Consider the following 22,118-nt stretch of genomic DNA (forward strand, 5'->3'; position numbering starts at 1 on the left):
AGACGCATCAATTTTATGATGAATGTTATGTTACCATATTCACATCATATTGTTTAGTTTGTTTGTTTCTGTGTGGGCTAACCATGCAGGTGTGAAATTTTGTTTTTTTATTCCTCATCGAGTAACTATAGTTTAGTATTGTAATATGTTTACGTTGTATAATTCATTTACGTATTGTAATATAAGTTGATATTTATTGATTCTATATTTTAAAAAAGGAAAATCTTAATTATGTCGTTCACCTATATTATAACATATTGACGCGTTATATCACGTGATCATACTCCAATACTATACAATAATTTCTCTCATTGTAGCCTCTTCCTCCCTCATCCCTTCTACTCTTCTTGAGTTTCAAGGCTCAACCCAACCCATTTTGAAGTCATGTGTCCTTGCTTGCTCTTAATAGGATAGAATTTTCTTTTAGGACGGAAAAAAAAAAATTAAGGTGGGAAAGAACTAGCCCAAATGGCACCGCAGGCTCTTAATGGTATAGATAGTATAATAAATTTTGGACTAAAAATATAAATAATATTAGACAAGAAAATGAGAAAACAAAAATTAGTTGAAGGCAAATATCGAAAAAAAAAAACAGAGGAGGTCAAGAGGCAAAAGACCAAATAAGTCCAAGACAACCAATGGCTGTCCCACATTGTTCTCCGCACGTCTATATTACGCGGGATTTTCTTTCTCTCTCCTCTTAAACCCCCCGAAAAACAAGAAACATCCTGACGAAGAAAAAAAAATCTAAACAGAAAAACATATTATCAAAATATCCAATTAGCTAAATCCTTCTTCTGGGTTGGATTGGATTAGAGCTCTGCATGACTTTCTGTTTTGATTCCATTTTCCGTGAATTTCTTACATTTCTGATCGTGAAGACAATGTTGCATTGGTTGATACATCTCCTCCACGTTCAAAACACAAAAGTATAATCTTGGGCGCTAATTTAATAGCCTCTCTTTGCTGCATACATTGTTTGTTTTGCTGCTTGCATGTCATATCACCACGTTCAAATCTTGAAAAATCTCAGCTTTACGATTGAGAATCATTGGGAAACTTGTGGGTTCTTCCTAAAGCTGGGAAATTTGAATTGGGTTATTGCCAAATTTGGAGATTTTATTTACCTGGTGCGCGTCATTCCAAGACCAAGGGGCAGAAGGGGGCGCGGCCATTGTTGTTGGAAGCCAGAAAGGCTGGTGCTTTCGAACGTTTCTGTTTGGTTTGAGGGAAATTGCAGGATTTTGTGTCAAGTTCGATGAAATGAGAAGGAAAATATATGGATGGGATGGAAATGAGAAGAGGCAGTTATGCGGTTGTTTTTGGGATTCTGCTTTGTGCATTGGTGATAGGGGCCTCCGAGGGGGTGAGGAGGACAAAGGAAACATTTATAGGCAATGGAGGTGGTTGGGTTACGCAGGAGATAGACGAAGACATGGTATGAATAAATTTGAATTTCCTTCTAATTTTTCTCTGCTGGTTTTTTCCTCTTTCATGATTATTAGCTATGTTCTAACCTTCAAGGTTGACACCATTTTTCCATTTTTCCATTTTGCAATTGGGATGGTAGGCATAGCCTTGTGGAAATTCTAGTTTCTTGAAATTTCTTGGTCACTATAATGCAGAAAATCGGCCAAACTGTTTTACCTTTAATTAGAAATTGATTAAAACTTGTATCAAATTTTTATTATTTTTTTAATCTAAGCTTTTTCTTGTCTCTGCAATGCACATGAATTTAATGGCATCGTTTTTCAATTTTTCCAATGCCTATGCAGTGAGTCTATTAGGAAATTTGTAGTAGTGTTTATTCTCTTAAAATCAAGCAAGAACTAACCTTTGGTTGCTAATGAGAAGAGAAATTAAAGTCAATCGGTCTGCGATCTTGCCTAACATGTAACACTAGCAGGTTCCTGTTACAACAAAGCTAAGAATCTATTTAGGTGACACAATTATATAGGTTTTTTGACGCATGGGGAGATCAATGTACAAGTTTCTGGCACTTGAAAGCAAGATTGTGTTATTTATACTGAAGCTACATGCAAACATGTATCATTCTGATATAAGAGGATCATCACCAATATTTGACAAGATATTCTGACTGCAGGCAGAGCAGGCATGGGTACATTGCAGGAAAGAACTGATAGATGGCAAAGATGTTGTCGAAAACTTTAACTTGTATATCCCACAGGAGGCGACCAGTGACTCTGAAACAATTTTCTTAACAAAAAGCAACAAACATAATGCAATTTTAGTTCTTCCTCCTCACGTGAAACAAACACTTCTTGATTGCTTAAGAAAGAAAGGGCTTCTTTTTCGTCCGTCTGGCAAAAAGGCTAGCTCCAAAAACTGGTTCATCGACTACTTAGAGTGGCTTTTAAGTTGGCCTCATTCTCCTAGGAGATATTTGGCCGGTGATTCACCTAGGCCAATGGAACTGACTCCTGCTCCTGACCTAGCTCCAGGGCCTGCTCCTGATCTAGCTCCAGAGACTGCTCCGGTTCTAGCTCCAAGCCCTTCTCAGCTTCTAGCTCCAAGCCCTTCTCCGCTTCTAGCTCCAGGCACTGCAGCTAAGTTGCCTAGACAACAAGCACCTTCTCCTTCTCCTTCTAAACATATCCATACTACTTTTCGTGCTAGTCCAAATCCACCACCAAAGGATCCCTCGTCCAAAAAGAAAAATCCACCATTAAAGGATCCCTCACCGAAAAAGAAAAATCAACCACCGAAGAATCCCTCACCGAAAAAGAAAAGTCCACCATCAAAGGAATCAAAAACTGAAAAGCCGCCTGCAAAGGATAATAGCAGTCTGATCAAACTAATTGCTATTGCCGGAACTGCAGTAGTTACACTTATCATTCTTGCGCTTCTCTGTTTTTGCTGTCTTAAGAAAAGGAGAAGCAGAAAAGTTGGTCCAAGAAATGGACAAAATGATGACAGGCCTCTTCTCACATTGTCTGCTGGTATGCAATTCTTAGATTTTTCGTTTATTGACGGATGACTATCTTCACATTCTGAGGCATTTCACCATATTTGTAATGCCACAGGCTCTTCACAGAAGTCTACTGGTTTAGAAAATTCCAATAACAAAGAGTTCAGCACTAGCGGAGATTTTGTAAACAATATGCCCGCGAAAACTGAAAATGAACCTTCGCCGGGTGAGGCAAGTACATCAGAAAGCACAGCAGGAGGGCCATTGCCTCCCCTAAAACCTCCCCCTGGAAGACCAGCTCCTCCGCCTCCTGGACCACCACCACCACCTCCTCCTCGTCTTCGCGCCCCACCGCCTCCAAAAGTTGCACCTCCACCAAAGCCATTGCCTGGTAAGATCCAACGTCCACCTTTAGGACCACATCGCAAAGGAAACAGTGTTGATGGTGATGTTGATGGTGAGTCTGGATCTCAAAAAGCCAAGTTAAAGCCATTCTTCTGGGATAAGGTTGTTGCCAATTCTGATCAATCAATGGTCTGGCATGAGATCAGTGCAGGATCATTTCAGTAAGGCTGTAACTCTCATGATGAATCTAATTTTCAATAAATAAACTAACTTTAAATACTCCAATTTAACTTCCAACTTCTGTACAGATTCAATGAGGAGCAGATAGAGTCTCTATTTGGTTATAATGCTGCGGATAAAGCCAAAAATGATCGCAGGAAGGAAGCATCATCCTTAGAACCTGCAATCCAGTATATTCAAATTATTGACAGAAAGAAAGCACAAAATCTATCAATTCTTCTACGAGCATTGAATGTGACCACGGAAGAAGTTTCTGATGCCCTCCGAGAAGGTGAATCTCTCTCTCTCTCTCTCTCTCTCTCTCTCTCTCTCTCTCTCTACTAAAAGACATTTCTCGTGGTGAAAAACTTTACACGATTGTTTGCCACTCTGAAGTTCCATGTTATGTTTTTCTTCATTTTGGTTTAAGTACTAAAATATGTTTAGAAAAAGAGGATGAATAAATCAACACCATGTACAAAACTTGACTATCATGTTACACAGAATAAAAACTAGAAATACGATGTTTTAATCAAGTAAAAACAAGAAATACCCTGTTTTAATCATTTGTCCTGGATGATGGGCTGGTCAATGTGTTATTTCTTATCACCTATGTAGTTCTTAACTTTTTAACCATTGAGATTGTCAGGTTTAAAAGGCATCACTGACTTACCTTTATTGATTGGATCAGGTAATGAACTTCCTTTGGAGCTTCTCCAGACCTTGTTGAAGATGGCACCGACTGCTGAAGAAGAACTGAAGCTTAGGTTATACACCGGCGATATTGCTCAACTTGGCCCTGCAGAGCGGTTCCTCAAAGCCATGGTTGACATACCATTTGCTTTTAAGCGCATAGAGTCACTGGTGTTCATGTGTTCCCTCCCAGAAGAGGTCACTACCACCAAAGAGTCCTTTGTAACTTTAGAGGTGAGACACTAGATCCATGAATGCGTATTCATATCCAATCATATGTTGCAAGCTTTCTTTAAATATTTGTCAGTCATGTCCTTTAATGTTTAATAAGACAGCAACCTTCAATATTTCTGTCTTATCTGACCATTCCACATCTTAAATGTCAGGTTGCTTGCAACAAACTCAGAAAGAGCAGGCTGTTCCTAAAACTTTTAGAAGCAGTTCTGAAAACTGGAAACCGCATGAATGATGGTACCTACCGTGGTGGTGCGCAGGCATTTAGGCTTGATACACTCTTAAAACTGGCTGATGTAAAAGGCACTGATGGCAAGACCACACTCTTGCACTTTGTTGTTCAAGAGATCATCCGTTCTGAGGGCAGAAGAGCTGTCCGCACAGCCAGAGCAAGCCGGAGCATGTCCAACGTGAGTGTAGAGGATTTAGCTGAGGATGTCAATGAGGAATCAGAAGAGCATTATTGTAGCCTCGGTCTTCAAGTTGTCTCCGGTTTAAGCGATGAACTTCAAGATGTGAGGAAGGCAGCTCTTGTAGATGCTGATGGCCTAACGTCAACAGTAGGAGTTCTTGGCCAATCACTAATAAAAACGCGAAATTTTATAAATGTTGAGATGAAGAATCTGGACGAAGACAGTGAGTTCCAACGTACGCTAGCCAGTTTTGTGCAGCGTGCAGAATCTGACATAACATGGCTGTTGGAAGAAGAAAAGAGGATAACTGCTCTTGTGAAGAGCACAGCGGATTACTTCCACGGGAATGCAGGGAAGGAGGAAGGCATTCGTTTGTTTGTGATTATACGAGATTTCTTGGTAATTCTAAACAAGGTATGTACGGAAGTTCGAAATTCAGCAATGAAGTCAGCAAAGACTGCCAAGAAAGAGACCCCCATAGAGGTAGCTTCAGAAAACCGCCAGCCGGCTACAGATATGCGTCAGCGACTGTTTCCAGCTATTGCAGAACGGCGAGTGGAGGATGGTTTCAGTTCGGATGATGAGGCCTAGCTTTTCATTTAGAATAAGTATATGGGAGTTCTGGCTTGGAAGCGTATTGTTTTCCTCTCTGGTTTGGTAATCCGAAACGAATGGAAGAATTTCAATCACCTATTACTTATTCTTTGGTTGTGTTTTCAAGGAAATCAAAGGTTACTTTTGAGTCAAGTAAGGCGATAGTGCTGAAATTGGCCTTAAAATCTTATTGGGATTTATAAGACAATGTTTGTGGAAGTAGCTATAGTAAATCTTTTATTATGTTCAAACTCCAAGCTCAATGGCAATGTCTGGCATAATGCTATTTGTTTGGCTTTCCACCAATGTACCTTTCCCTCACTATTTTTCATTGTCGCCTGCACATTCTTCAGGTGGGCATGATGACAAAAAATGTCAGTTCTATCCGGCAACAGAATTCGCTTTCGAAATTTTCGTGTGTCTAGCACTGGCTCTATCGATCCAAAGGCAAATGGGATTTTCAAAATGTACATAAAGACTTGTGAAATCCAAAACAACAGTAAAACCATTGCTGTTTTGGTCCACCCATATTTGACAATGTAGAGGTCACACACCCAAATATTTTGAGATTAAATCGATATCAGAGAACAATTAAAATTAAATCAAATTTAATTGTTTGCTATATGTTTCCCTTTTTTGTCTTTAGGGAATTGTTCTTGTCCTATATACCAAAAAACATTGTTTTATCATTCGCCATTTATTCTTTTTTTTTTTTTTTTTTATAACAAAATTATGCTCCCATCTTTTAAAATTAAATCAATCAATTCCTCAAAAACAGGAATATAAAAAATATATATATATATATATTAAACGACATTACGTATCAAAAACAAAAACGCGAGGACATTACCGTTAATCAACGTGGGAAAGAAAAGGGAAAGTAGCCCAAGGGATCTGGTCCCACAGTCCTTGGCCCAATAATAACGCGACACGTCACAAAGTCCCTGGTCAAAACCCTACTACGAACTCTATATAAACCCTCTACTGTTGTTGTAGTTATACACTGAACTCATCGATAGCTTACAAATCAAAAGCTTCAATTCAAGACCTTCTCTCTCTCCGATGGCTCAGAAGAAGCTTCTAGATGACCCACCTGTGGTGGAAGACTCCGACGAAGAAACTGTCGACGAAGAAACTGTTGACGAAGAAGAACTAGAGGAAGAAGACGACGCCGTTGAAGCTGAAGACGGCAAAGCAAAATCGGGAGATGATAACCATGACGGTGATGAAGAAGAAGGAGAAGAAGACGCCGACGAGGAAGACGAAGACGAAGAGGACAATGAGGAAAAGAAAGAGAAGGCCCTATTAACTTCTTCATCGGCGGTTTCGAATTCAAATCCCCAATGGCCATCTGCCTCCGAAGACGATTCCGGATCCGGGTCGGAAACAGAGTCCGAAAACAACAGCCAATCACCATCAGCTTCCGAATTCACCATCAAGCCTGTTGTTTCGAAGCCCATGAACGACCCCGTCAAGCCCAACAAAAAGAATGCTCCGGCGAAGCCCGCGCCGGCGTCCAATTCCGGGTCAAAGCGCCCGGAGACCGAGCTCAACAAGAAGAATGCTCCATCTTCGTCCAATTCCGGGTCAAAGCGCCGGGCGGAGACCGAGCCCAACCCGAAGGACTCTAAGAAGAAGAAGGTCGTGAACAGTGGCGATGACGATGATGGGAAAAAGGGACGGCTTTGGAGCGAAGATGATGAAATTGCGATCTTGAAGGGCATGATAGAGTACCAAGTCAAAAATGGCCCCGTAACAAATTCGACTATGGGCGCATTCCACGAGTTTATCAAGAAAAAATTGCAGGTCGATGTAAGCAAGCTGCAGTTGAGCGATAAGATCAGGAGGTTGAAGATGAAGTACCAGAAGAAGGGCGAGAATGGCGAGGACCCGGTGTTTTCCAAGCCCCACGAAGTCAAGTCCTTTGATCTATCGAAGAAGGTTTGGAGTGTTGAGGCTAACGGGGTCGATGATAACGCAAAGGACAGCAAGAGGAAGCCAAGGAAGAGCAGTAAGGTTGACAAAGCTACAGTATTGGCCTTACCTGTTTCAGATGTAGCTGAGAAGAAAGAGGAGCTGAATGTAGCTAATGGTGGAATTAAGGCTGACCCAGTTGACTTTTGGTCTAAATACCCATGCCTGAGTGGTTCTTTGGGGTTGGACAATTCCACACCGAGGTCAGATTTAACTACCCTTATGGTTCAGAAAATGCCTTTGATTGGGAAATCGAAGGCTAAAGAGTTGGAGGGAAAGTGGAGGGCCTTGCAGCTCATTGAAATGGAGTTGTCTGTCAAGAAGCTTGCTTTGATGCAGGAACAGGCTAAATTTGTATTGGATTCAATGAAGTCTTCGGAGGATTAGAGGTTACTTTGAAGGTAAATTCATGGTTTTTCTGGACTTTTTGTTAATATTTGAGTTGAAAACTTAGTGGTATTTTCTTCAGATGGAAGTTGTTTTGTTTTATCCATTGGGTTCTCAAATTTTGATAAAGAATATTGTTTTGCTATTAGCCTAAGGTATACCATATGTTACATGGAGATTATTTCCGTATGATTCAAGTAATTTCTTTATGGTATTTTAGCTCTGTCTTTTGCAATTTATTTTGAGACTGGATGGGGTTTGATAAATAGTCTTGTTGATTGGAAAATATGATGTTACAAGATTTCCTTTGTTGCGTGGTAACATTTTGTTTTATTGGTGGTGTGGTGGAGATCTTTATAAGGTTCTATCTATCTGAAGAATCAGGGGTAACAATTTGTTTTATTGGTGGTAGAGATCTTTATAGGGTTTTAACTTCTAAGTATCTGTAGTCTGAAAATTCAGGGTAGGAAATGAGAGATAATTTGACCCACTAGAATTTATCAAGTTCATATGAACTCAGGTGAAGAATTTGTCCCACTAAAAAGGAGGGAGCCGAATATTTTACATGGCACTCTAACCCCATTCTTAGATGTGGAATTATAGGGGGGCGTCCTTCTTTCTACAGATAAAAGTCCTCCCTAAGGTTGCTCTACAATGGAATTGTAGCCCATGCCCTGCATGTGGATGCTATGGTACCAAATGATAGGAAACCATGGGGAGAACTTGTCTCTGTAAAACTGGCTTGCAAGTCCAATAGTTCATGTACTAACTACTAATTCCATGTTTGTTTACAAGAGGCACATGATACAAGTTTTTTTTTATGGAATTGTGATGCTTTTCTAAATCTTATTCCTGATTGATATTCTTGAGGGTCTTGAATAGATTCCTTTCTGTTGTCTGAAGAACCAGAGTAGGGACTGGTAATTTAACTAACTAAGCTTTCTTTATGGAATTGAGATTCCTTTCAAATGTGGTCTTTAATTATTATACATGTTCGTAAGAGCGAGTAGAGTTAATGGTTAACATGATAGAACCAGCATATAGTAAGGGGTCTTTTTAACTTGGATAGGATAGGGAAAATCCTCCCACTTATCTCGTGTGTCAAATAGGGAAGCTGGCTATGATGCTTAAGTTGAATGAACATTATGTGCTTGGTATGCATAACCTGTGTTTTCAAAGGCATGTGTAGGCACGCCTCGAAGCGCGCGTCTGAGTGAGGCGGGAGCAAATTGCCTCAGGCGTTCCCTTGTTTAGCTGTTTGCACACTTAGCGCGTGCATCGACGAGGAGGCGTAGAAAGGCATGTGCTCTGCCATGTGAGGCGTAGCTGCGCGAGGAATTTAGGTTACCTTTGGGTTTTAATGAAGTTGTGCGTTTTGGGTGTTGTTTTAAACTTTTTTGTTTTTAGTTTTTTCCAAAAGTTATCATTTGCCTTAACAAATCAATTTCTCACTCCTACCCAATACAATCAAACATGCCTAAACCCCAAATTCATTCTTCTCAGCCGCATATCTATTCAGCTCTAACCTTCCCCCCAATTTAGGAACCAGCCTCCCTCCCAATTGTATGACCAATTGAGTTTTAAGATTGACTATTATAATTATTACTTATATTTAATTATATTTGATTGATTATTAAGCTTCAATTAATGGTTCAGTTTAATTATATTGTATTATTTATCAATGTTCTTATAAAAATAATTCATGTCTCAAAAGGCTTACGCCTCAACGCTTCAAGGCTTGCGCCTCGCCTTTGATGAATTGATTTCTTACTTATGTTACTCTGTTTTTGTTAGTATCGTCTATAATAATAGATGAATCAAACATTTTCAATTGAATTTACGAGACCAAAAACGCCTTGCATCTACACCTCACCTTTCAAAACATAGTGCATAACATATAGGTTAATTAGAGCTTGAACATCTAGGTAAGCATTTGTATAAAGTCTATGATTTCAAATGTGCTGGATACTAGTCCCTTCTGCATCTGCATTGATATGAAACTTTCCACAGCGTCCTCCTCTGTCGTATCTGGGCCAACAGGTTCATAGGGATGCACTTTCGAAATAGTTGTGTTGTTCCGCTGATGTTTATGCAGGATGTTTGTATTTAGAATTAGGCAGTTTTTTTTGTGCCAGTTTTGCCTCACTTCTATAAAGAAGCTGTTTAGCCTCCTGATTGTTTTCCTTCCGCCTGTCCTGCACTCTTGGACGCGGCAGTAATAATAACTGGCAATTCTGCCACGGTTTACTTATGGAGCCGGCCAAGCTCTCCCCCAAGCAGAATTTAGCTTGCCTTTCTGGTTCTTGGGCGGGAGTCTATATTCTTGAAAAGTCGGCAACCGACAATTATGTGTCCGTACTTTCAGTATTGTTTGAAAGGAGGTGTTATTGAAACTTAAAAAATACTCCTCCTTCGTAGAGAAAAAACATGTGGGAGAAATTACGTATTGAGCCAACAAGAGTTCCCTTGTTTGTTTGTTTGAATCGTTGAGTTGACCCTAATGAAGAAATTGTATAGATTCCTAAATTCATAGATACCAATGAACCAGTGCTTAGTTTTTTTATCGTCTTTTGGCACATGCTTCCTTCCTAGACTGAGCTTCTGCAAAACGTGCGTCATCAGATATATATATATATATATATATATATATATGAATATGTATTTTTGCGCATGGAGAAATATAAAAAAAAAGAAGTTATAGTCCTCCCTAAAAATCAAAAGAAAAATCTAAATTGTATGGAATCGTTATAAACTAAGACTGCCAGCAGGAGATGAAACAGAAACAACCAAGTAGATTGCCCTGCTGGGAGATCCAACCAATAATTAAGAGCCTTGCAGGGACGGATCAGGACAATGATAACAAAAAAATTACACGGAGTACATAATAAGCCTTACTTCTCAAAAATCTCGTATCCAATACCGCTATTAAAATAACATGTATTTAAAATAATATACATTCAAAATAATCATTTTCCAAATTAGCAGAATTGTAATTAGAATTCCCCAAAAAATAATAGCCCAATACAAGGGTAGAGGAAAAAGACCTCTGTGGAGTTGAGAAGAAGCAGCCTTGGAATTGGTGCAGCCGATCGATAAGAGTGTTGAGTTTTCTTTTTGTTTGGTTAGCCAGCCTAGTGGGGATTAGTTAATGACATTGGCCTAGGCTAGTGTATTATTTTGGCCTAGGCTAAATTTACTTATTATTTTAGTTTTTAAAAAAAACAAGTCTCATGGGCTATAGTCCAGGTTAGCTTGTTAGGCCATCTTCAGTCATAGGTTATATACCAAATATAGTCCTAAAATAATGCAAAACTCATCTCCAGTCATGGGCTAAACAAAATTTTAGCCAAATTTGGAGGGCCACATTTGGCCCTTTAGCTCTCCAATCGGGCCACATGTAGCCTAGCTTTGGCCTATGCCAAATTTTTTGTGAGCTCTGTGCATATGCTTTTAAAGAAGATAAATTTTCAAGTGTGGGCAAGAGCACGAATTATCTCGTGCAAATACATATCCAATAGCTAATATTAAAAGTGCTGACGTCATCTAGATATATATATATATAAGCATTTTTAAATGTTTTCAATTCGTGTTATTTAAGAAAAAAATTATAAAAAATTACTGGTCGTGACTATTAGAGCCTGAAAAATTACGTTTTCAATTTTTAAATGTTTTAAATATTTTTAAATATTTAAAAATGTTTAAAATGTTTTCAATTCATGTTTTCTCACATACTTTTTAAATGTATTAAATGTTTCAATTTGTGTTATTTAAAAAAAATTATAAAAAATTCAACACGTGTCACTCAAAAATCATAGCTCGAAAAATCATTAAGATTCCTTCAGGATAAGACATGCCACTTGGACACAAAATCTTCAGAAATCTTGTCATATATGGAATATTGTCTCTAAATAGTAGTTTAATTAAATTAAATAATACATAGTTGTGGAATGTATGAGTGTTGTACTATAGTTTTTCTCAAAATAATAAAATAAGAAGGACCTTAAAATATAGACTTGCATAGCTGAAGATTGAAAAATTTAGCCTCGCACTATTCTTTAAAAAATTAATATTTTGGAAGGCTAAATTTTTAGCCCTGAACTATATTTAGCCTTATAACTAGAGATGGCTTTAGTAGTACAGTACCTGGAGCCTTGTCTTTCATAGAGACGTGAATGGAGTGTAGTCTACTCAGAAGACCATTGTCCATGCCACATTTTCCAATCTCCTTCCATCGTGCAAATATATTTTCCATCCCATCCAACAAATTTCTTTTTTGGTCAAAATTAGAATAAGATAGGATTTTTCTCTCACACATTGCAATGTATTATTGAAGTTCGATCTTAAGATTGTCAAAGTTAGAATAAGGTAGGGTTTTTCTCACATGCACTACGATGTATTATTGAGGTTCGATCCTAAGATCATTCATCTACAAATGAAAATCTTTTTGCACGCTTAGGTTAGACTCCATTAGCCTTTTTTTTTAATTTTTTTTTTAATTTTTTTATCAACGAGTACATTCAACCCAAACTGTTCATTACTTGAATGATCATCCCGTCGAACACCTACAATCTTCTTCCTCTCCCCCAATTAATACGATTTGCAGAAGATTTGTCTCCTAGTGGAGCTAGTCCAAGTAAGAGGACTTTCAAAGGTTCAAAGCGGAGCTAGTCCAAGCTACTCTAAAACGTGCAAAAAAACCTGCAACACAATATACTTGCGTTTATTAATTTATGCTCATTTCACGTGCTTCAATAAAACTGCTCACTTAAAATATCTAGAGTTGTCGGTACTTAGGTAAGCGAGATTGTATATATAAGCTCGTAGTCTCCGCTATATTGTATCCAATCTTAAATACACAACCGTGAAACATATTATGTTCTCCTCCCTCTATCCCTCCTTGCCCTTGGTGTTGGTCTCTCCCTCCTTCGTCACAAGTTATCAAAGATTAATCCATATTCCAACAGCTCTACAGCATAGAACCAGGGGAAAACAATTTGCCTCCTTCATCGTCTCAAGAAACAGGATGACATCATCACCATCATCAACGGAGATTAGCAATCCTCCTGCGCCTCAACGGCGATTAGCTCAGTACCATCCTACCATTTGGGACGACAAACTCATCGACTCCTTCACCACTCACTACACCGTGCGTACGCTATTTCATTAACTATATTAATCATATACTTTTGAATTAGATTATGCTTCACATGTCTCATGCATACGCATCATGATCATTTTTTTAATATTAATGTTCATCCAATGCAGTATGAATTACATGCCACACGATTGGAGAGTCTAAAGCAGAACGTTGCTGAAACGTTGCTGGCTGCATCCACCAGTAACAAAGGCGGCTCTGCCAGCACTTGTTCCGTTTTAAAGCTTATCGACTCAATGCAGCGGTTGGGAGTGGCCTACCATTTTGAGCAAGAGACCGATGCAGCTCTACTTAGTCTCGTTTCTTCGAGCACTCACGGTACCACAGATGATCTTCACACAGTTGCCTTGCAATTCCGGATACTAAGAGAACATGGCATCTCTATTAGCCCAGGTATAAATTTCACGTACCATGGCATCTCTTTACTGCAATTATCCGAACCATCTGTTTTTCCTATATTTCAATTCTTACTTTACTTCTGGATGATGGTGACAAATGAACAGAAGTGTTTAACAAGTTTAGAAGTAGAGACGGAAGCTTCAAAGACAGCTTAAGCAAGGACGTGGAGGGACTTTTGAGTTTGTACGAAGCCTCACACCTTGAGATGCCTGGGGAAGAAGAAGATCATGTTTTGGAAGAAGCCAAGAGTTTTAGTACCAGAAACTTGAGACAATTAATAGGAACTTTGGAAGACGATAATTTATTGAAGCAAATAGTAGAGCAATCACTAGAAACCCCCCTGCGTTGGAGGATGCCAAGAATAGAAGCCCGGAACTTCATCGATATCTACGAAAGAGACAATTCTAAGAACCTGGCTTTGCTTGAATTGGCCAAGTTGGATTATAATCTCGTCCAATCAGTATATCAAATGGAGATAAAGGAGCTATCAAGGCAAGACATATATGTTTATTATTTTAATTAAACTGCATCATTGACAAAAACTAGACTGAATGTGTTTAATCAGATTTGATTGTTGTCCACAAAACGCATGATGCAGGTGGTGGAGAGACTTGGATTTCAAAAACAAGGCAAGTTTCTCAAGGGATCGATTGATGGAGAACTACTTGTGGGCAATGGGGATCAATTATGAGCCCCGATTCTCAGAATGCAGGATTGGCCTCACCAAGTTTGTTTGCATATTAACAATAATTGATGACATGTATGATGTCTATGGATTTCTGGATGAGCTTGAGCACTATACACATGCAGTATGTCGGTAAGATGTAGTTGAGATTTTTTTTTTCCCTAAGTTATACACATGCTATCTAAGTTATTATTTATTTTTCTTTGTTATAATGGAAAATAATTGAACTCTTGACTTAAGTCTAATTCTAATTCATTTTCCCGACTCTTTACAGCTTACCTACCTAGATTAAATTTTCAGTCAAATAATCATTTCAAGTTTTCAACCTTTCTTTTTCCTTCCTCATTTTTTTCTTTTTGTTGTTGTTTTTACACAGATGGAATATGGAAGCAAAGGAGGAGCTTCCGGAGTACATGAAGCCAGTTTATGCTGCCATGCTCAAATTTGGCAACGAATTAGCTGATAAAGTTTTTAAAAATAATGGTTTGGACGTCCTCCCTTATATTAAGAAAGAGGTAATTACGGTGAAAGTATATCCACATCTCTTCTCATATATATAGAGCTTCAGTTGAAGGATCCCTCAAATAAGCTTATTTGATGGACACTTTTATAGGGCCCACAACGTATTGTATTTTACTAATCCAAATTGTCTATTTTTTAGATATTCATTCAAAGATCATCTCTACAAAAAATCACTTGAATCCAATATTATCATTTGATCACTCAATTGAATTATTGAAATGTTAGTACTTTCTTGAAAAACCGTATTTATTGATTTTGTAGGACACAATTGGATATCGAAACAGTTTTCAATTTGTCCAATTTTTTACAAGGATGATCTACGAATGTAGACTTAAAAAAATAGATGGATTGGATCGTTGAAAACAAATTCGTATCAGACCCTAAAAGGTGTTCCTCAATAAAAAAAGACTGATATATATATTTTATATATACAATATACAGTGGCAGAGGTAGAGTTTGATGTTTTGGGGGACCCAAAAGTTTAAAATTATGAGATTTTTTGTGTAATCTATGCCTATACTCTCTATATAGTCAATGATGTGAGAAGATGGTAGGGGGCCCAGGCCAATTCAGGCTTGTGAGTAGCTCCGCCCCTGATAATATATCATGCATAAAGGAAAAGGAATCTAATACTTGCCAATAATTTAATAGAATAGTTACAAACACACAAAGTTAAATTTGCCATGTTAGTCTGCGTATCCCACTAACAGTAAACACGTCTTCTTTTTTTCTGTTTTTTTTTTTGTTTTTTTTTTTTTGGTGTCTGTTTGCAGTGGGTAAATCTTTGTAAATCATATTTGGTCGAGGCACGGTGGTTTTACAGAGGATACACACCAACTTTACAAGAGTACTTAGACAACGCATGGACTTCAGTGGGTGGCCCTGGTGCTCTTCTCCATGCTTATTTGTTGCAAGGATTAGGAAGCCACCTCACAAAAACTTCACTTGAGTCCTTTAAGCATGGCTCTGAAATTGTATATTGGTCATCCCTCATGACTCGACTTAGCGATGATTTGGGCACTTCCAAGGTAACATATGACTTAACTAACGAACAAGAAAAATGCTATTGTTATTCGCGCAAATGGTTGACATTGCATCACGAGTCCACGCGTGATTGATGCTACCACAACTCGTATAATTAATATCTTCTATATGTAATGTATATATAAGCTTAATTAACTTATTAGCAAACTTGATAGTTAAGTTTCTAATTATTCTGTTTTTTGCACAAATTATAAAGGCTGAAAGTGAAAGAGGTGATGTGGCTAAAGCCGTAGAGTGTTACATGGAAGAAAAAGGCACATCTGAGGAAGAAGCACAGCACTACATAAACGATTTGATCTGCTATTCATGGAAGAAAATGAATGAGGAGAGTGCAAAAACTAGCAGGATACCAAAACCAATTGTAAAAATGTCACTCAATATGGCGCGGACTGCTCACTCTATCTTTCAACATGGCGATGGTATTGGAACATCAATTGGGGTCACCAAAGATCGTTTAATTTCTTTGATTGCAAATCCTATTCCTATATATCGTGAGCACAAGGGACAAAGATCACTGGTTTCATTGTAATTGACTAGATTCGTAATTACAGACCTCCGAAACTGATCGAAGCTGAAAAGCTGAAAATAATTCTATAAACACTCAATTTGATGTGAATTTTCTGTTCTTAAGCGTTTTTGCTAAAACTGCTTTTACTGAAAACACTTTTATGCTAGAAGTACTTTTACTAGGAACACTATGCATTCACCGTTACAACAATTCGTGCTCCCAAAGGGTAAAGCGCCCATAAAGTTCCATGTCCCATCTTTCTTTCTTCTTTTTTTCTTTGTTTTTAATGACCTTTTTTATTGAGAGGGTTGATAGTATATTAAACTCACACACACTACACGGATGTTAAGACTCGAACCCAGAACCTTTACTGGGAGGAGCAATTGCTTTATCTTGAATTAAATACATCTTATGCTTAATCAAGACATAAATGGCATGTTTGCATAATGTTCCTCTAAACTCAAACTTGGAACAATTGTACTTGACTTCGCTGTCAAATTCATGGCATATAACTGTAAAGTTTACACTCTTTTTTTCCCCACAAGTATCATATCTTCAGACATGTGATACTTTAAAAACGCACCATCTTCCTTGGTATCAACCACCTCACAATACATTTTACTTGTTAATTCATCTTGGAAATCCTTGAATTTTTCAATAGTGTAAACACCTTGAGCTTGTTTCTCCATAAAGTAATGGGTGCTACATCGGATATTTGCAGAGGAAGACTTATAATCTGCTTGGTTCTCTTTTTCTACCTTAGTCATCAATGCATTTTCATATTGTTCCCCAAATTGCTTCAAGGTAGTCTTAGAATTTACATGGTCATCAAAAAATGCATTCATACTCTCACTTCGTTGTGTGCTAGACATGCTCGCCCAAAAACTTCCTTTCACAAAACTTGGCACCCAACGACGCCGTTCATCATATAGGCCTCGTAACCAATCATTACTCTGTAACTCATGCTTCTCAAACATCTCTTTCCAACGATCTTTAAACTCAGTATTGGTCAATGAATCATGCATAATGTTCTCCAAGGCAAATTTAATAGATTCATAGTGTTTATAACTCTTAAGCTTTTCGTGAAGCTTCTTCATTATATGCCATAAGCACCAACGATGCCTAGTGTTAGGAAAGACAATCTCAATAGCATTTTTCATGGCCCTAACTTAATCAGTAATTATCCCACAAGGAGCATGCCCAGACATGCATGCCAGCCACACTTTAAATAGCCAAACAAATGTCTCAGTATCTTCACTTGAAATCAGTCCACATCCAAGCAAAATTGAATGCCTGTGATGATTGACACCTACAAATGTAGCAAATGGCATGTCATACTTATTTGTCAAGTAGGTTGTGTCAAATGTAATGGCATCACCAAATTCCTCATATGCTGCCCTACTCCTGGAATCTACCTAAAACACATTCCGTAACCAACCATTTTTATCTAGATCAATTGCACAAAAGAAATTTGCATTTTGAGATTGCATCTTCAAGAAATACTTTTGAATTGCATTTGCATCTCCTTCCCCAAGCTGTAATCTTATAACTTTGTTGATGTAATTTCTACAATCTTTTTCCATGAATGCCATATTCTCATGCCCTCCGGCTTCAACTACCATTGAAGTATAATTCTTATTTACTTTTATTCCAGCTCTATCATTCACTTCAATCTTCCTTTTCATATATGAACTTATTGCACGATTCATTCAAAAATATCGAGCATTGTCTGGATTCAATCCATGAGTATGATCGAGTTTGACCGAGTTCATTTTCCACCTTCCATCCAAGCATTACCTGCCCTAAGTTGAGCCTTACAATTGCATTTTATGCTTGGATATGGCTTTAGGACATTGATTGCAGTACTTTGTCGGATCCCTAATCGAGAACATGATAAAGTCACATATTTCAACTCCCAACAATCTCATTTCTTCGATGTTCTTTTCTTCATTGGGAAACCTACTCGATTTGCATATTTTTTATAATAATCAAGCACCTCATCAGCTGTGTTAAAAATCATATTTATCTTAGGTTCTTGTGTTGTTTCTTTTGGGCTCATTGTATTCTCCAGTCCAGTCTCACCAATCTCAACCTCATCATTTTCTTCATTCATTTCCAAATTTGAATGGCTTCTGGAAGATTCTTCTATCCCATATAATTCCAAATATTAATAGGCTTAATATCACAAAACGCCCCTAAGGTTTATGAAACTATCAAATTACATCCTTAATTTTTTTATTTTTTTTTTTTTGTCATTCGTGGTTCTTGAGGTTAGTATGTGTGATTACAAATGGTCATTGTCGTTAGGTTCCGTCAAAAACTCTGTTAGTTTGCTGACGTGGCATACATATATATAGGGTTAATGACCTAAATGGTCCCCCAACTATTGCTCCATTGTCATTTTGGTCCACCAACTAAAATTTTCAATTCAAACGTCCTTAAACTTTATTTTGTACCAAGATGGTCCTTCCGTGACAGATTCCGTTACTTCTGATCATGCGATGGCCACATGACTGAGTTTTGAAGGGTATATGCGACTTTTTGAGAAGCTCTATCGAAGGGTATGACTAAAATGATCCCTCAACTATTGCTCCAGTATCATTTTGGTCCACCAACTAAAATTTTCATTTGAACCGTCCTTCCACTTTTTTTTTTTTGGTATCAAGATGGTCCTACCGTCAAAGTCCGTCAATTTTATTGTTATTTATTTTTGTATTTATCTTATTTTAAAATTTTTAATTAATTTGAAAAATAGAGAAAAAAAATATTACTTTTTAAGTCTATGTCATTAAAATAAAAAATAAAAATAAAAAACCATGTTGGTGGTGAGATTCAATTTTTTCAATTTTAAAATTAGGTACAAGTTCCTATAATAGTTTCATTTAAGTTTTAATTATTGTTTGCTCTTTAAAAAAATTTGTTATTTTATAGATATATGTGATTTTAATTAATTTAAACAATAGAGAATTTTTTATTGTTAATTGTTAGGTCAGTCTCACCAAAAAAAAAAAAAGCCATGTGGCTAGTAAGATTCAATTTTTTAAATTTTTTTAAGTTTTATAATAGTTTCCTTGATACCAAAAAAAAAAAAAAAAAGAGTTGAAGGGCGGTTCAAATGAAAATTTTAGTTAGTGGACTAAAATAATACTGGAGCAATAGTTGGGGGATCATTGGGATCAATAACCATTTTAGAGGAGGATACTCACCTAAAAATGCGGTTTTGTCCCTCGATTTCACGGAATAATACACAGACTTTGACGGATGGACCATCTTGGTACAAAATAAAAAGTTTAAGGACGTTTGAATTGAAAATTTTAGTTAGCGGACCAAAATGATAATTGAGTAATAGTTGGGGGACCATTTAGGTCATTAACCCTATATATATATATATATATATATATATCTGTGTGTGTGTGTGTGTGTATATGTATGCATGTGTATGTAATTTAAGAACACTTATACGAGAACAATTGTGATAGACAAGAACAAGGTTGGCCGTTTAAATAAGCAATCCCTCATGCAACATGGTTTTCTACATCCTGCTTATTTAGTATTGTATGGCTAAGACAAAGCGGCTGACCTTGGAAGGACTACCAAAATAATATACATATATATAAATATTATATACCTAGGTAAAATCTAGGATCCACCGAGATTAGGAAGGGAGTGCTGTGGAGACGCGGAACTCCTATCACGGCCACGTTCTAGCCATACTCCTATCACAGTGCAGCAACAATGGAGGAAGGGAGTGATGTGGAGGCACGAGGAAGAATTGAGAACATATGTGAGGCCACTTACCAGGGACGTGGGTTTTTTCATTTTTTTTTTAAAAAAAATTATTGAAAAGAGAATAAATAATAAATAAAATACACATGAGCAACATTCATTAATTGATATAGCATGACACATTAGCTGCCACATAAAGGAGAATTATAGAATGGTACAAGATCACCACGTCAGTGGGTGATACTTCCATTTAGAATTTGACACGTGTATTTTTTAAAAGAAAATTTATACTTTTTTTTTCAGCTAGACATTGGTTACAATTTTACCTTTCATAAAAATTTAAAAGAGAGAAAAAAAAAAAAAAAAAATAGAATAAATCTGTCACAGCCTCCCATATCTGTCCAGTTTGCAGCCCCCCTCAGTCGCGTCGTCCCTCCCACCTCCGTCAAGTTCACAGTCTCCCTCTGCAGCGCCCTCCCTCCCTGTATGTATTCCTTTCCCCAATCCTTCAATCTCCTCATCTAGGTTGCCTTCATCTCCCTCAAAAACTCCAGATCCAAGTTCTCTTTATCCAACTTTGCTCGCAATCCCGCATGGCCTTGACAAGAGATGATCCAATAAACGCCAACTATTAAATAAAGTGATTGAGAGAGAGAGAGAGAGAGAGAGAGAGAGAGAGAGAGAGAGAGAGAGAGAGAGAGAGAGATGAAGGAAAAGAAGGGAAGAGGGCGGCAGCAAGGGGGTATAGGACTGCAGACCTTGGCTGCAGGCGTCTTCTTTCTTTTTTTGTTTTAGTTTTGTTCTAAAGGGTAAAACTGATACCTAATGTCTAGCTGGAAAATAATTTAATTAGTGGAGGGTTAAAGAGACACGTGTCAATATATGAATGAAAGTATCACCCGCTGACGTGGTGATATCGTACCATATTCTATAATTTCTCCAACATAAGGTAGTCAGCTAAGGCGGTGAATGTTGTGTGTCTAAATAGCATTGCTCCTACTATAAAGAAGCTGTTTAGCCTCCTGATTGTTTTCCTTCCGCCTGTCCTGCACTATCTACGCGGCAGTAATAATAACTGGCAATTCTGCCACGGTTTACTTATGGAGCCGGCCAAGCTCTCCCCCAAGCAGAATTTAGCTTGCCTTTCTGGTTCTTGGGCGGGAGTCTATATTCTTGAAAAGTCGGCAACCGACAATTATATGTCCGTCTTTCACTATTGTTTGAAAAGAGGTGTTATTGAAACTTTAAAAACATGTGGGAGAAATTGCGCATTGAGCCAACAAGAGTTCCCTTGTTTGTTTGTTTGAATAGTTGAGTTGACCCTAATGAAGAAATTGTAGAGATTCCTAAATTCATAGATTCCAATGAACCAGTGCTTAGTTGTTTTATTGTCTTTTATTAATTGATGCTCATTTCATGTGCTTCAATAAAACTTGCTCATTTAAAATATCTATCATCTCATGTGCTTCAATAAAACTGCTCACTTAAAATATCTAGAGTTGTCGGTACTTAGGTAAGCGAGATTGTATATATAAGCTCGTAGTCTCCGCTATATTGTATCCAATCTTAAATACACAACCGTGAAACATATTATGTTCTCCTCCCTCTATCCCTCCTTGCCCTTGGTGTTGGTCTCTCCCTCCTTCGTCACAAGTTATCAAAGATTAATCCATATTCCAACAGCTCTACAGCATAGAACCAGGGGAAAACAATTTGCCTCCTTCATCGTCTCAAGAAACAGGATGACATCATCACCATCATCAACGGAGATTAGCAATCCTCCTGCGCCTCAACGGCGATTAGCTCAGTACCATCCTACCATTTGGGACGACAAACTCATCGACTCCTTCACCACTCACTACACCGTGCGTACGCTATTTCATTAACTATATTAATCATATACTTTTGAATTAGATTATGCTTCACATGTCTCATGCATACGCATCATGATCATTTTTTTAATATTAATGTTCATCCAATGCAGTATGAATTACATGCCACACGATTGGAGAGTCTAAAGCAGAACGTTGCTGAAACGTTGCTGGCTGCATCCACCAGTAACAAAGGCGGCTCTGCCAGCACTTGTTCCGTTTTAAAGCTTATCGACTCAATGCAGCGGTTGGGAGTGGCCTACCATTTTGAGCAAGAGACCGATGCAGCTCTACTTAGTCTCGTTTCTTCGAGCACTCACGGTACCACAGATGATCTTCACACAGTTGCCTTGCAATTCCCGGATACTAAGAGACATGGCATCTCTATAGCCCAGGTATAAATTTTCACGTACCATGGCA

The 22,118-nt window shown here is 37.9% G+C and overlaps 5 protein-coding genes across 5 annotated transcripts in view; 4 read left to right on the forward strand and 1 right to left on the reverse strand.

Annotated features, from left to right (window-relative positions):
* Positions 121-5,811, forward strand: LOC18783025 (formin-like protein 3). Its single transcript, XM_020559084.1, has 6 exons — positions 121-1,438; positions 2,105-2,960; positions 3,045-3,495; positions 3,583-3,785; positions 4,185-4,420; positions 4,573-5,811. The coding sequence occupies exons 1-6, from the start codon at positions 1,280-1,282 to the stop codon at positions 5,422-5,424; spliced, it is 2,757 nt and encodes a 918-aa protein (XP_020414673.1). The 5' UTR covers positions 121-1,279; the 3' UTR covers positions 5,425-5,811.
* Positions 6,434-8,007, forward strand: LOC18784139 (STOREKEEPER protein). The gene has a single exon (XM_020560585.1). The coding sequence runs from the start codon at positions 6,490-6,492 to the stop codon at positions 7,786-7,788; it is 1,299 nt and encodes a 432-aa protein (XP_020416174.1). The 5' UTR covers positions 6,434-6,489; the 3' UTR covers positions 7,789-8,007.
* On the forward strand, positions 12,647-16,603 carry LOC18782076 (probable terpene synthase 9). Its single transcript, XM_007217466.2, has 7 exons — positions 12,647-12,934; positions 13,054-13,336; positions 13,447-13,834; positions 13,941-14,159; positions 14,404-14,542; positions 15,323-15,577; positions 15,790-16,603. The coding sequence occupies exons 1-7, from the start codon at positions 12,662-12,664 to the stop codon at positions 16,120-16,122; spliced, it is 1,890 nt and encodes a 629-aa protein (XP_007217528.2). The 5' UTR covers positions 12,647-12,661; the 3' UTR covers positions 16,123-16,603.
* On the reverse strand, positions 17,271-18,214 carry LOC109948135 (protein FAR1-RELATED SEQUENCE 8-like). The gene is made up of 2 exons (XM_020560076.1): positions 18,098-18,214; positions 17,271-17,516 (listed from the first exon to the last, which is right to left on the reverse strand). The coding sequence occupies exons 1-2, from the start codon at positions 18,212-18,214 to the stop codon at positions 17,271-17,273; spliced, it is 363 nt and encodes a 120-aa protein (XP_020415665.1).
* The window catches only part of LOC18783745 (probable terpene synthase 9), a 3,856-nt gene continuing 3,142 nt past the window's right edge, over positions 21,405-22,118 (forward strand). The window contains exons 1-2 of the mRNA XM_007217042.2: positions 21,405-21,692; positions 21,812-22,093. Of these exons, the coding sequence (XP_007217104.2) occupies positions 21,420-21,692; positions 21,812-22,093 (555 nt within the window). The 5' untranslated portion in view covers positions 21,405-21,419. The remainder of the gene's footprint in view (positions 21,693-21,811; positions 22,094-22,118) is intronic.

The sequence above is a fragment of the Prunus persica genome, chromosome G3 (assembly GCF_000346465.2).
Source record: "Prunus persica cultivar Lovell chromosome G3, Prunus_persica_NCBIv2, whole genome shotgun sequence".
NCBI classification, from domain to species: Eukaryota; Viridiplantae; Streptophyta; class Magnoliopsida; order Rosales; family Rosaceae; genus Prunus; species Prunus persica.